General features: G+C 42.8%; 1 protein-coding gene across 1 annotated transcript; it reads left to right on the top strand.

Moving 5' to 3' along the window:
* The first annotated feature begins 2,312 nt into the window (after positions 1-2,312).
* Positions 2,313-12,582, top strand: LOC114495486 (butyrophilin-like protein 1). The gene is made up of 9 exons (XM_028510779.2): positions 2,313-2,515; positions 5,682-6,032; positions 6,624-6,905; positions 7,045-7,245; positions 7,794-7,814; positions 7,904-7,930; positions 8,120-8,146; positions 9,863-9,889; positions 10,561-12,582. Exons 1-9 carry the CDS (start codon positions 2,437-2,439, stop codon positions 11,082-11,084), a joined length of 1,539 nt encoding a protein of 512 aa, XP_028366580.1. The 5' UTR covers positions 2,313-2,436; the 3' UTR covers positions 11,085-12,582.
* The last annotated feature ends 1,101 nt before the right edge of the window (positions 12,583-13,683 follow it).

The raw sequence follows: 13,683 nt of genomic DNA, 5'->3' as shown, positions 1-13,683 counted from the left end.
ACCAATTCAAGAGAACCTATGCAGCCCTATGTTCATATCAGCATTATCTACAATAGCCAAGTGCTGGAAACAGCCTAAGTGCCCATCAGTAAATGAGTGGATCAAAAAACTATGGTACATTTATACAATGGAATACTATGCAGCAGAAAGAAAGAAGGAGCTCCTACCCTTCATGACAGCATGGATGGAACTGGAGAGCCTTATGCTAAGTTAAATAAGCCAGGTGGTGAAAGACAAATACCATATGATCTCACCTGTAAGTGGAACCTAGTCAACAAAACAAACAAGCAAGCAAAATATAACCAAAGACATTGAAATAAAGAACAAATTGACAGTAACCAGAGGGGAGGGGGGAGAGGATGATCGGGGGAAAGGGAAAAGGTCATCAAGGAACACATATAAAGGACACCTGGATAAAGCCAAAGGGGAGTAGGATCAAGGGTGGGGCAGGGGGTGAGGTGGTGAGGTATGGGGAAATGGAGACAACTGTACTTGAACAACAATAAAAAAAGGAAAAAGAACCTTTCTAAATTATAAAACATTAAAACTGATTTAAACTTAAAAATATATAAAAGGACTGATACACACAGCGTGGTTGAATCTCAAAAAATATTCTGTTTAACTGAGGAGGCCAACACAAAAATATATGTCCTGTATGATTCCTTTTTTGTTGTTTTGAAATTTTAGAATAGGCAAGACTAAGGTGTCATGATTTACATCAGATGCTATTGCTTTTCCTGGATTGTCCTAACAATGGACATGAAGAAAATTTTCAAGAGATGGAAATGCTCCACATTTTGACCAAGGTGGTGGTTACATGAGTGTAAGCATTTGTGAAACCTCACTGAAATGTGATTGAAAGCCCATACTTCCATTGTATGTAAATTATATCTCCATACATTGAATTTCTTAAAACCTGATTGCACCCCACTGTCTCTAGAGACTTTAGGAGCTTGGTATCCCTTTGGCCAGACTGTTAGTGGCTCCTGTGACAGTGTTTGTGCAATTGCTGTTTGTGTCTCTGATTATCTGTAAACCTTGTATGACATGAAGAATCGTGAATTGGACTTGGAAAGTATGTGAAATGGAAAGAGCATACCTTTCAAGTACATCCTATGTCTGGCACCCATACGATTGTGGTGTTGTTTCTGTTCCACTCTTAGGAGCTTTTTGATTCCTGGCAATATAGCCCTTGGGTTCTCAGAGCACAGAGCCTTCCACTCCCGACCTATTTCCCCTGCACGGCCCTGCACATGGCTTCTAATGTCATTTAGGGTGTGGTGCAAGGAAGCATGCTCCTGTTGGTTTCAGTCTCTAAATCAGTTACATTTGTGGATGGAACATTGTGATGACCAACACACCTGAATATCATACAGGAAGAAGAGTTCCTCTCTCTGAATGATGTGATTTCAACCCTTTGCAGACTGGAGGAGGAAGCTACTCTGAGTGTTTTTCACCAAGGCCATTTTAGAGATCCTATCGTTCTATATAGCTCAGCTTAGTCCAAAGATCACTGGGATGGCCTTTATTAGCTCCACTTTCAAAGAAACTAGACCTAGAGGCAGCCTCTGCCTTTCTCATCAGGCACATTCTAGGAGAGGCATTCAAATGCCACTTCTTCTTAGAAGCCCTCCTTGTTCCTGCTTCTAAGAATATTTTCCCAATGCAGGCATGGGTTAGAAATCTGCTACTCCCAGCCCCTGCAGCCACACCCTCAAATGCTGGCCGCAAGGATAACCAGGTGCAAACCATCTCTGGAGCCGAGCATTGCGGTGCACTGAAGAGACCAGAGGCTTTAAGGAACACTGCATGGCTCAATACAGATGGTGAGAAAGAAAAGAGCAGTGATGTGCAGGTGTGTCTTTGGGACTTGTGGGTCTCCGGGTTACATGGTGAGAAAACTACCTTCCTTATTAGGAGTTAAGCCACAGGAGAGATCTGTGGTCAAAGAAAAAAGTAATGTATCAATGAAGGGAGAAAGGAATGAGTGTAAGAAGAAGAAAGATAGATTTGCTGAGAAGAGTGAACTAATTTTATGTCTTACTTAATTTCTCAGCTTTGAGCTCAAGGTTTACTATCTCAAGAGCCCAGGAGAGAGAGTGCATCCCAGAGAAGCAAGACAACTTGCAGGACACAAGAGAACGGTTCACGGTTGTTCACACTGCTGGGAAGACAGCTAGTTTTCAGAAACAAGACAGGAAAGGGAAAACCACCAGGTCGGGGGGGTGGGGGGGTAGGGTATTGGTAGTGTTTATCTTAAGGTCTGTGAGGGAAAACAGACAAAAACCTGTGAATAAAAGTAAATGTTTGAACAGGGGATGTTTTTTCTAAGCCTATTCGTTCCCTCTGCCCTTTTCTAACCTTCCCCCACAGAGCACCTGGGTAGGAGTGAAGATACTGTGCTCCCAGCAAGCTCCGCCTCCTGCCCTGAAGAAGATGGTGGGTTTTTCTGCCTGTTCTGCTGGCTTTCTCCTCCCTCTCCTCCTCCTCCAGCTGCCCACATGGTGCTCAGCAGGTCAGTGTTCTCCCTCATGCTTTTTATTTACTGGTTTATTTTCAGTGGTTCTTCTTACATAATGACAATACAGCTGTCCAGCTGTCACAGCTCTATCCTTCTCAAAGGCAGTCACATCTTGGGACACTGTGGCTGTGTCTGCCACCAGCGGGAGGCTTGAAAGGTTGGGCCAGGAATGGGAGCGATCTCCTTCGTATCCAATGGCCCTCACTCCTTTGAGCAGACCTCATAAAACTCACAGCTCTAATATTTACCGATGAAATAAACTTTTACTGAGTATGTGGGATTTTAGCCTGTCTAATTTTGATGTTACTGCTTGTAAAATGTGCTTTGTAATGTTCACACTGCCAAGAAAGCCCAAGTCGGAGTACAAAGAATTTGAACTTAAGATCCCTGAGCTCTATCTGGTTATAACTTTGGACAAACTATTATTTCTGGGACATGAGTTCTTCCATTTTAAAATGAAAGGGCCTTCACAATAAAGTTTTAAACACCAGGTTTAAAGATAAGCCACCTATGAGATTATGATAGTGATAATTTTTATCTCTTTAAGGTCAATTAGGCAGTGAGTATCAAATGTTTGATTTCCATATATGTTGACTCAGCAATTCTACAAGAATCTATCCTAGAGAAACTCTCTCCCATGTGTACACTTATTATATATGTAAAATGTTTGTTGTGGGGCTGTTTGTAGTAATAATCAACTGGAAGCCATGTAAATGTACACCAGTGTGGGAAAGTTTAAACATGATGGTATAGGCACTGTCAACATTTAGTGCTGCTCTATGTACTATTAATAAAATGGGTGGATGTTCCTTATTGCAGAAATTGATATGTAATTGTCTGATTTGTGTGAGGCAGAATGATATTTTCCACTTCATTGTGGCTATCAGTCATATCAAATACCTTTTTATAAATTAAATATCTCATATAACATGTATGACCAACAGCCCGGTGTCAATTGGTAAAGAACATAGACCCCTATAGCAATACGCTGGGTTGTCCACAGGAATAGGAAGGAAGGGGGACCGTGGCCTCTGTCCAGCCCAATAGCCAGTGTCATGCTCCTTGTCCAGGACTGCCTGATTCTACTCCAGGGTCAGACTGGCCACAAGCTTCATCCTCTAAGCTCCTGTGCCTTTACCATTTTGCTCAGCCCTCCCAAGCACCCACAGAGCTTGCCTTTCTGAACCCTTCCCACCGCAAAGCTCTGCCTTCGCAGGCCCTTTAAGTCCTAACCATTCACTGGATCCGCAGTATCCTGGGCTTCTGAATGCAAATTTTAGGCAGGGGCACCAGTCACTTTTTAGTCATCATGGATTCCTATGGCAAAATAATTTTCAAGCAGGTGGCTGTAAGTGACTGACAAGAAAATGTATTTTATAGTTCAGATGAAGTTTCCAGTTTAGCCTCAGGCATCCTCTTTTCCTTCCCTGGCGAGTCCAGCCCTCCTCGCTGTAAGGGCTTCCTCCGTCTTCACAACTGGAACCACTGGCCTCCAAGTTTTGTACTGCTTTCAGGCAGAAAAAAAATAATTTCTTTTAAATTACTATTTTTTATTTAAAATATTTTTAATTTTTCAATTACAGTTGACATTCAACATTGTATTTAAAATGTACTACATAGTGGTTGGACAATTATATAATTTATAAAGTGTTTCCCCTGATAAGTCTAGTACCCATCCGACACCACACATAGTTATTGTACTATTGTTGACTATTTCCCCTATTGTACATTACGTCCCCATGACTATTTTGTAACTGCCAATCTGTACTTCTTAATCTCCTCACCTTTTTCGCCCAGTCCTCCAATACCCCTCCCCTCTGGCACCATCAGTTTGTTCTCTGGGTTTATGAGTCTTTTCCTGTTTTGTATTTTTATTTACTCTGATTTTCAGATACTACACAGGGGTGAAATCATGGCATTTGTCTTTTGTTTGTCTGACTTATGTCACTTAGCATAATATCCTGCAGGATATCCTGCAAGGATATGTTCCATGGCTATTTGAAAGAAAAAACAGCCTACCTTACCTTATAAATTCTACTTTTCACCTTGGGAAAGCCATACACTATAGCCCCCTCTCCACTGCACCCCATGGGGTATGTGGTAACCTAAAATCCAGGGTCCCAAAGATCTACTTATCTGCCTAGGACCAGAGTGCTGAGAGCCAAAGGGATGACTGGAGGGAGGAGTACCTTCCAATACCTGCTTCACCACAAAAAAAGATAAATGCTTAATATGCTACTTTGCTATATTTAATTCTCAGTAAATCTCTTTCACCTAGGTTTTACACAGCTTACATATAAATACATAGAAAAAATGTCTTGTCACTAGAGAGACCCTAGTCAGGGGCTCCCCCTCCTCAATTCTTGTCTTGCTCACAAGAGGAGAATTCAGATGAGAGACGAACATGTGCAGTGGAAATGAGATAGCAGATGTATTTGTGAAAGACACTTCAGCATGAAAATACAGGCAAGCACTCAGCTAGTCTGAACGCCCCATGTATAGAGGTAATAAAGTTATTGATACGTTTTTTAGTAACTTTATTCGGCACACTTAAGTGGAGACTGCAAGTGGACACTCAAGTAATCTGGTTCCAGGGTTATGTACTTTAACCATCTTCTAGGTTCCTCTCCTCCTCCTCCTTCCAGACCTTGAGACTTGAGTTTTTCCTTTCCTAGCTAGGAAAAACCTTACAAAGGGTTTCTTTTCCACAGAAGTGGTACACACATAACTTCAAGGGCTCTCCTCCTGTGCTATTGCCGTTCTACTTGTAATTCTTGGAATGCCGGGCAGTCTTATCACACCAGGCTCAAGCCTGCTGAGTCAGCAGGTGAAATGTGTCTCCCAGTTTGCTCCTGGCCTCTTGTTTTGAGCTCTTCATTAGACTGTACTGGGCAGGGGCGCTGCTCTATTTCCCGTCTGGCCGCTCATTTCTGACTGCTACCTGACATTATCACATGCCAAACAATCTACAGTTGTTCCTTCAGGGGGATACAATGGAAAAAGTAAGATTTCTATATATAAATAAATTTTAAATATATATTAATTTTTTGGAAAACAATACAAATAAGAAACAAATATGTATGGGTCTCATCAGTGGAAATGCTGATCGGTCTTTCATCTCATCTCCTCTCCCTCTAACCTGTCTCTGATTCATATGCAGCATCTCAGTTTTCTGTGAAGGGACCGGCTGAACCCATCATGGCCCTGCTGGGGGCGGATGCCACTCTGCCCTGCCAGCTGTCCCCTGAGCAGAGTGCAGCCCACATGCACATCCGGTGGTACCGAGCCCAGCTCTCCCCTGCTGTGCTTGTGCACCAGGACGGACAGGAACATGATGGAGAACAAATGCCGGAGTACCGTGGCAGGGCGGAGCTGGTGGCGGACTCCATGGACAAGGGGGCTGTGGCCCTGCTGATACGCCACGTCCGTGCTGCTGACAATGGCCAGTACCGTTGTTATTTTAAAGATGGTCCCATCTCCCAGGAGGCCACTGTGGAGCTGCACGTTATAGGTATGTTAACTTGGCATAGACAGTGCATGTCCTTCTCTAAAGCAAAGGAAAAGGTGAGGACATCTGGATCTCCAACCTGGCATTTCTGTGGTCTCCCACATGATGACATGTTACATTATCTCACAGAACATCAGTTTTCTGAGTTGGACTGTGAGGATAACACTATACACTCTATTCACTTCTTAACACCAACAAAAGCAATATTTCTGCTATTTGGTATACCAAAAGACCCCAGAGAATTGATTGACCAGTATTGGTTCAGATAGGTATTGATAACCTCAGATATTAGTTTTACCCAATCAGGAGGGAAAGACAAGTAATAGAATTAAACTCCTTTTTCTAACTGTAACTTTCCTGTTCATTTCTCTTCTCGGAATGACCTCGGAGCTCCCTTACTCCAAGTGCAGTGCACAGGCCTTCATTCAGTTTCAAAAGTGCATCACAGGTCAGCATGATGCTGGCTTTGAATGGCTTCTTGACCTCTGAGCTTCAGTTCATTCCTCAGCCTAGTGAAGGGCAGCTTGGCCTTCAGCCTCAGAGACCCTGAGCACCAAACACCACATGCTTCAGGCACATGTTTTCTCTCCTCAGGCTTGGGCTCTGCCCCTCACATTCACATGACGGGGCCTGAGGATGGCGGGATTCAAGTGCTGTGTTCCTCAGGCGGCTGGTTCCCAAAACCCAGGCTGCAGTGGAGTGACACTGGGGGAGTGAAGCTCCCATCCCTCTCTGAGTCTCAGACCCAGGATGGAGATGGGCTCTTCTACATGGAGGCATCACTTGTGGTCACAGACAGTTCTCTGGGCAATGTGACCTGCTCCATCCAGAATCCCCTCTCTGGGCAGGAGAAAGTGGCCACCATCTTCCTCCCAGGTCAGTGAGGCACAGACCACAAAGCAGAGTCAGGGTGTGGTAAGGGCAGGGAGGGAGGCAGGGGGCTGCAAGGGAGCCTTAGGGAGAGGGAAGGGCTTCCCCAGGTCGGTCCTCACTGCATCTGCACCATCTGTGTCAGAGCCCTTCTTCCCCAAGATGTGTCCGTGGAAGGCAGCCCTGGCTGGAACACTCCCTGTGCTGGCGCTCCTCCTCACTGGGATCAGCTACACTGGCTGGCGAGAACATCAAGCCAAAGAGAGAGAAGTGGAGAAGAGGAAGAAAGAATCTCAAGAAAGAGATCAGATGAAGAGTGAAAAAGAAAAGGCACTTAATGACAATGGTAATTTGGGGCAGCAGGGTAAATCAGAGGTTTGTGAAAAGGCTGTGCATACATTGTATAGAGTGGGCGAGGAAATAAAAGGTTGCCAAAGGACCCAAGGAAAACACAGGGCCCTGGGAATTCCAAAGAACTAGGAGCCCTAGGAAAGGAGAAAACCATGAGGGAAGCCCAGAGATCTGTGCAAGCAGTCACGCAGCCACCTCTGTGTGGCTCAGACCACGCCACGTCCCTGCACACCCCCGCTGAGCTGCTGCTCCTCCTGTGGAAACGCCTCCCACTGCCTTCTCTTCCTATTCGTCCCTCAAAGACAAGCTTCAGAAACACCTAAGAAACCTTAAACTGCTACAAAGTTTGGGTACGCCTTTCTCTGTGACCCCATGACACTGTCCAGGCAACTTTTCTTAGCTCTTGTCATTTTAGGCTAATCTTTCTCACCTGCTTAACCATGGTGCCCTTAGGGAAGGGCAAATTGAATCCATTAGCTACACCCTGAACTCGGGAGCAGCTAAAACCCACTTTCACGGAGTTTATATTTTCTCCTCTTTCAGCAAATCTCACAGCAGAGCTCGGTGAGTCTTGCTTCTTCTCATGCCCCATGCAAAACTTGTTCTCCTTTCACAACTGTTCTGGGTCTCTCACTGAATGTCATTTCTTCCAGGAAGGAGAAAGAAGCTGTACGCAGCAGGTAAGAGACTCCGGGTTTCCCATGCCGCTTGAGGCCCTGATGCCAAACACTTTCTCAGCTCCCTCTCCTCAGAGGAAAACACTAAAAGATCTAATAACAATTAGTGGAAGAAAAATAAGGGGGAGGGAGTGGAATTGGAGGCCCCAGATTCATGTTTCACAATGTTTTACCCGGATTTGTTCTGTTTAGATTGGAAGAAGGCCCTGCTATATCCTGGTAAGTAAGTAACTCTCTGGCCTTCGATCTTGCCAAGTGTTTCTGTTACTCTGAGCCTCACAGGCCCAGACAGAAACACACACAGACTCACCACAAACATACATCCACTTGCAAGGTGTGAAAATTTATTCACTTTCGACCTGTAGTATTTTGCATTTCAAGGCTTAAGTAATCAATTGTTTTCTGGAGCCACGAATAAAGGACAAATAAATAACTGCTAACATGGAAATCTTACAGCACGGATAGGGTATGACTCAGCATGGATTGTTAGCCCATCCAACTGTGGAGCCAGAAGGGGCAGAACTCAGAGCAATTCTGACAAGATTTGGAAAGAGTGGAGAATATGCTATTATGTCAGCATCTCTGTATTACAAATAAAGTTTAAAAGAGCAGATAATATATTTTTTAAAAATATAAACTATGAGTTTGCTTATTTTACCTATTTGAAATAAAGAAAGTAAAGTTCAATATACAGGGATGAATTTATGTTTGAAAAGCCTGAAAATACCCCAATATCATTTATAAAAATATGTTTATCTGGTGGTAGAAGGAATTGACTATTTTTATACCTCCTGTGTATTGTCTGGGTTTATAAGTGTGTGTGTGCATCTGTAATAGATCTGGACCTAGGAAGCACACTAGGTGATTTTTGAATGTACATGTGTGCAGTTGTGTATGCCAGACCTTGTGCTGGGTGTTGGTGGCATAAGCCATTATCTCTGACCCTGTGGATCTCAAAGTCCCCTGGGAGAGGAAGCTATGAACTACACACAGGCTGATAAGTCTTTGATAAGAAGAAAACTCCTCCCAAGAATTGAAGTTGATTAAGCAGTTTCTATTAAGAGTTTTGTTTCACAAGTTGCTTTAAAATGTTCCCGTGGCTTTACAGGACACAGCAAGTTCTAAGAATAAGGACAGGAGCCTTAGTTCTCACTCCACCAGTCACAGCTGAGGAAGAGGGTCAGTCTTGGTTTTGACCTCAGTTTCCTTATTCTAAGACAAAGAGTTTGGAGTACACGATCTCAGAGGTTCTTCTGGACTCCTGCACTCATAGACTCTGCTTATTAGCATATTACACTTGTCACAGGGGGGACGTTCAGTGAAGACCATGGTGCTGCTCCTGTCACGAATCATGGGTGTGTCTTTATTAGCCTTTGTCCCAAGACTCTTAAGAGAATATCCAATCTTTAAATAAAATCACAGGTCCCGTAGGCAGAAGCAAATGCAGTAATCTGTCTCTGGAAAAAAATAGCAACATTCTGATTGCAGGGGTCAAAATAACAGGGTCAATTTAAAGGTCTTAGTCATAAGCTTAAGCTTTCCTCTGAGGAGGTCATAAGCTGGGGGAAAAAAACAAATAAAATTAAATGAAAGGACATTTTTTAGGTCTCATCCTCAATGAGGAGGGCCATAAAGGTCTTAAGAGCATAGGCATCTAGGACAATGGACCCTTCTACAGGTGCCCCAACCCTGCCTCGGGCTGGAGAAACTTATTTTTCCAGCATTGGGATGAACTAGGTGATAGTTCCCCACCTGAGACAGGGCACGGGAAGCACGCCATAGTTTCTGGGCACTCCCAGAGTTCGAGGGGCTCAGCGGAGGAAGTGAGGGGAGTTGAGAGGGGAAAGCAGTGAGCCAGGGAAGGAAGCATCTTGCCTCCCTTTCATTCCCTGGTGTGTTTTCATCTTGATCTCACTTTGTATTGCTCTTTTTCAGACTGGAGGAAGGAGCAGTTCGAGCTTGGTGAGCGGTTGTCTTTGGCTCCCTTCTCTTGGGCCCCCTTTTTCCTTCCTATCACCATTTCCTAGTTGAAGATGGAGGCACCATTATTCTGGTAAAGATAGGGAAGAACATGAAGACCAGTAAACATGAGTCTGAACCAAAAATTGCTGCTGGGATTGGCTACTATGGTTGTGCTTCCGGCTTTGTATGCAGGCCTAGCTTTCTCCTGTGGAGTCCACTTGGTTCTGAAACAGAAATTAATGTAGCCCTTCCACTGAGGAGACCACAACGAGTAAAAAATTGCCCAAAATGGCAAGAGTAACTTAGCTGGTCTTTTTAAAGAGGTCAGCTCACACAAGCACGTTACTAACTAAGGAATGTAGGTCTGATTTGTAGAAAACAAGGAAAGAACATCATTCTCATGGAAACACTGCAAGTCATTGGCTCACACTGACATTCTGCCAAGATGGTGATAGTGGCCTAGATGAGATTAGACCGGAGGTAGGCACAGCACCCTGGGAGAGCACAGCTCACCCCCAGCTCCACCTCCCCCAACTCGCCCGCTCAGAGAAGCGCTCTTTCTCCACTCCCACCACATTTGCTACTTTATGGTCCCCACCACCCAACAACAGGTGTCTGTTGACACCTGTAAAGAAATTTACAATGTTGTCCTTTCTTTCTTTTTCTTCCAGCCCCTGTGACTCTGAATCATAAACATTTTTGCCAGAACAATTCTGACCCAGAGAGAAAAGAGAACTTGGGAGAGGAAACACAGGATCTCTGTCTTAGCAAAAACCAAGGAGACCAAAACCTTATCATGCTTAATACGGAAGGCTTCACTTCACGGAGATACTATTGGGAGGTGGACATTGAGGACACCTGTGACTGGACTCTAGGCATTTATGAAAAGCCCAAAGACAGCAGTGGATTACTCCAAGACCCACGAAGGGAGAAATTCAGAGTCTTGGAGAAGCAGGGATGTGAATACAGGGCTCTCACCTGTTGCCTCCAAGACATTTCTCTAGAAGAGCCTCTCCAGATAGAAGTGTGTCCAAAAAAGATTGTGATTTTCTTGGATTATGAAGATAATGACATTTCTTTCTACAACATGACTGATGGTGCCCATATTTTTTCCTTCACCCAGGCTGGATTCTCTGGGTCACTGTATCCTTACTTCAAACTGAAGTCCATGGAGCTTTCTCCATCTGCTCAATAGTGAACAACTTAGAGGAAAATCCTAGACCATGGAGGCAGGAGCCCATGAATGCTCCGAGAGCACTGCTGGGACTCCAGTCCTGTTGGCCAGCCTCAAGCCCACTGATTTTGAGGCCTCTTTGCCTAAGGCCTTGTAAGTCTGCATGACCGGAGCTTCTGACCACATCAAGCAGTGTTTCTTAAACAATCTGCAGAGAAGAGTCATTTTTGGTTATTGTTATAAGTATATTATTTCTTGATTTATATATAATATATCACAGACTGATCATTTTCTAAAATAAATTACTGAAAAATGAAGTGAATAAAAAACAAAAATGCAAAGATGCAAGTGGTAATTATTAGTAGATTCAATGTACCTAAATTTAATCTGTCAATTTGCTCTAAAAGTTTTATGATACTTTGTGTCTGTATTTGTCTCATAAGCAGCCAGCAAAAACAGTTTATACAGAGGCACTTGTTCGTGGACCCCACCTGAGTAGCTGTACTACTGCAGTATTCAAAGAATCAAATTTTATATAAACCTCCTCACATCTCTTAATTTCAACACAGAATAAAAATGACAGAGTGCACTTGCAAATGTTGAAGGGACAAGTTAAACTATAATTTTATAACAAGCTAATCTATATCTGAAATGCAAGAATAATTTAAGGAAAGAAAAAGTATCAGTCACAATCTAATTCCAATGAATGTAATGATGTCAACATGTGGAAGGCAGGAAAAACAGAATGAAGTCAGAGCATGGTGAGCGCTAAGGTGCTTGCCTTGTTGAGGGAAGAGAGAGATTGCCTTGTTTGAGATATTAACAAGGAAAGTGGCTACTTTGTACTTTTAGGAATTCTCAGTGTGTCCACCCATAGAAGTAAAGAAAGGCCTTTCTCCCTCTAATCACACTACATATTACGTTCGAATAGAATGAAATGGTCAGAGGAAACAGTACCCCATGTTCAGATGGGTGAGAAGAGAATGTGCTCTCACCAACCAGACTGGGAAACTTACAAATTCTGTGGGCACAGGGTAGAGGACCCAGAGAAGTCTTGTCCCAGGAACAGGGAATAATTATTGGCACTGGACTAAAAATTGATCTGATACCAATTAACAAATCTTAAAAGCAAGACTCAGAAGGGTCAAGTTGCTTGCAAGAATCTTTACCTTCATCCCAGAAAAAGCTCAAATTCACAGTGTCTGACATCCAATAAAAAATTACCAAGAGTGGAAAGAATCAGGAAAATACAACTCATAATTAACAGAAAATCAATAAATTAAAATTAACACAGAACTGATGTAGGTGTTAAAAGACAAGGACATTGCAACAGAAGCTATAACTGTATTTCAGATGTTCAAAAGGTCCCTAGAGCTATGCATTTAGAAGAAAGACCCAAACTGAGCTTCTGGAAAGAGGAACAGCAGCATGTGAGATAAAAACTACATTGGATAGGATTAACGGCAGGCAAGCCATTATAAAAGTAAATTATTAGTGAACTTGAAGACATACAAATAAAACACAGAAAATAAAGAAATTTTTTCAATGAAAAAAAAAAGCAACCCTCAGACGAAGACAACAGCTTGGTGATGACCAGAGGGAAATGGGGCTTGGGGGCAGAAGAGGGTGAAAGGACAAAATGGTGATGGAAGGAGACTGGACTGGGGGTGGTGAAGACACAGTACAATCTACAGATGACAGTACCGAATTGTACACCTGAAACCTATCATGTAATTTTATTAACCAATGTCACCCTCATAAATTTAATTAAAAAATTTTTAAAAAGACGAGTATAAGTGAGTCATGGGAAAAAAATTAAAGGAACTAACAAAGGTAATTAGAGTCCTTGAAGAAGGGAGAAGGTGGATAGAAAAAAAGATTTGAGAAAGTATATGCTAAAATATATTCTAAGTTTGATCATTATAAATATCAAATCCAAAGTAAAGTCTTAGATTATTTGGGTTGCTATAACAAAAATACCGTGTACTTGGTGGCTTATATACAACAGAAATTTATTCTTCACAGGTTTGGAGGCTGAGAATTCCAAGGTCAAGGACCCAGCAGATTTGGTGTCTCATGAGAGCCAGGTTCCTGGTTCACGGTGTCTGTCTTCTCGCTCTATCTTCACATGGCTGAAGGGGTGAGGGAGCTCTCTGGGGTGTCTTTTATAAGGACATTAATCTCATTTATGAGGGTTCCATCCTTATGACTTAATCACTCCCCAGTTTAGAGGTCCCATCTCTAAATTCCAGCACATTGGGACTAGGTTTCAACATATGGACTTGGGGGTGCACAAACATTCCATCTATACCAAAGTCCAGTGAACACGCACAAAAATAAAGACAACCACAGCATATAAAAATCATGTTTCTCAAAACCAATGAGTTAAGGTGGTCAGAGTAAAAAAAAAAAAAAACATGTACAGAAGAACAAAGGTAAGGATGACACCATATTTGCTATAAACAATGCACATGAGAAAACAGTGGAGAAACATCTTAAAGTACTGAAAAACATATTGTTAGTATGGAATTTGTACCCAGTAAAGTCTTTCTCAAAAATAAAGGTAAAGATATTTTTATTTTTAAGCAGAAAAAAATAACCATCACTGAGACCTACAATA

The sequence above is a fragment of the Phyllostomus discolor genome, chromosome 4 (genome assembly GCF_004126475.2).
Source record: "Phyllostomus discolor isolate MPI-MPIP mPhyDis1 chromosome 4, mPhyDis1.pri.v3, whole genome shotgun sequence".
Taxonomy (NCBI): domain Eukaryota; kingdom Metazoa; phylum Chordata; class Mammalia; order Chiroptera; family Phyllostomidae; genus Phyllostomus; species Phyllostomus discolor.
This window is presented reverse-complemented; position numbering and strand designations above follow the sequence as displayed.

Coding starts and splice junctions, on each gene's coding strand:
- LOC114495486 (XM_028510779.2), top strand. CDS start 2,437: ATGGTGGGTTTTTCTGCCTGTTCTGCTGGCTTTCTCCTCCCTCTCCTC. Junction 2,516..5,681: donor GCCCACATGGTGCTCAGCAG/GTCAGTGTTCTC, acceptor ATTCATATGCAG/CATCTCAGTTTTCTGTGAAG. Junction 7,815..7,903: donor AAATCTCACAGCAGAGCTCG/GTGAGTCTTGCT, acceptor CATTTCTTCCAG/GAAGGAGAAAGAAGCTGTAC.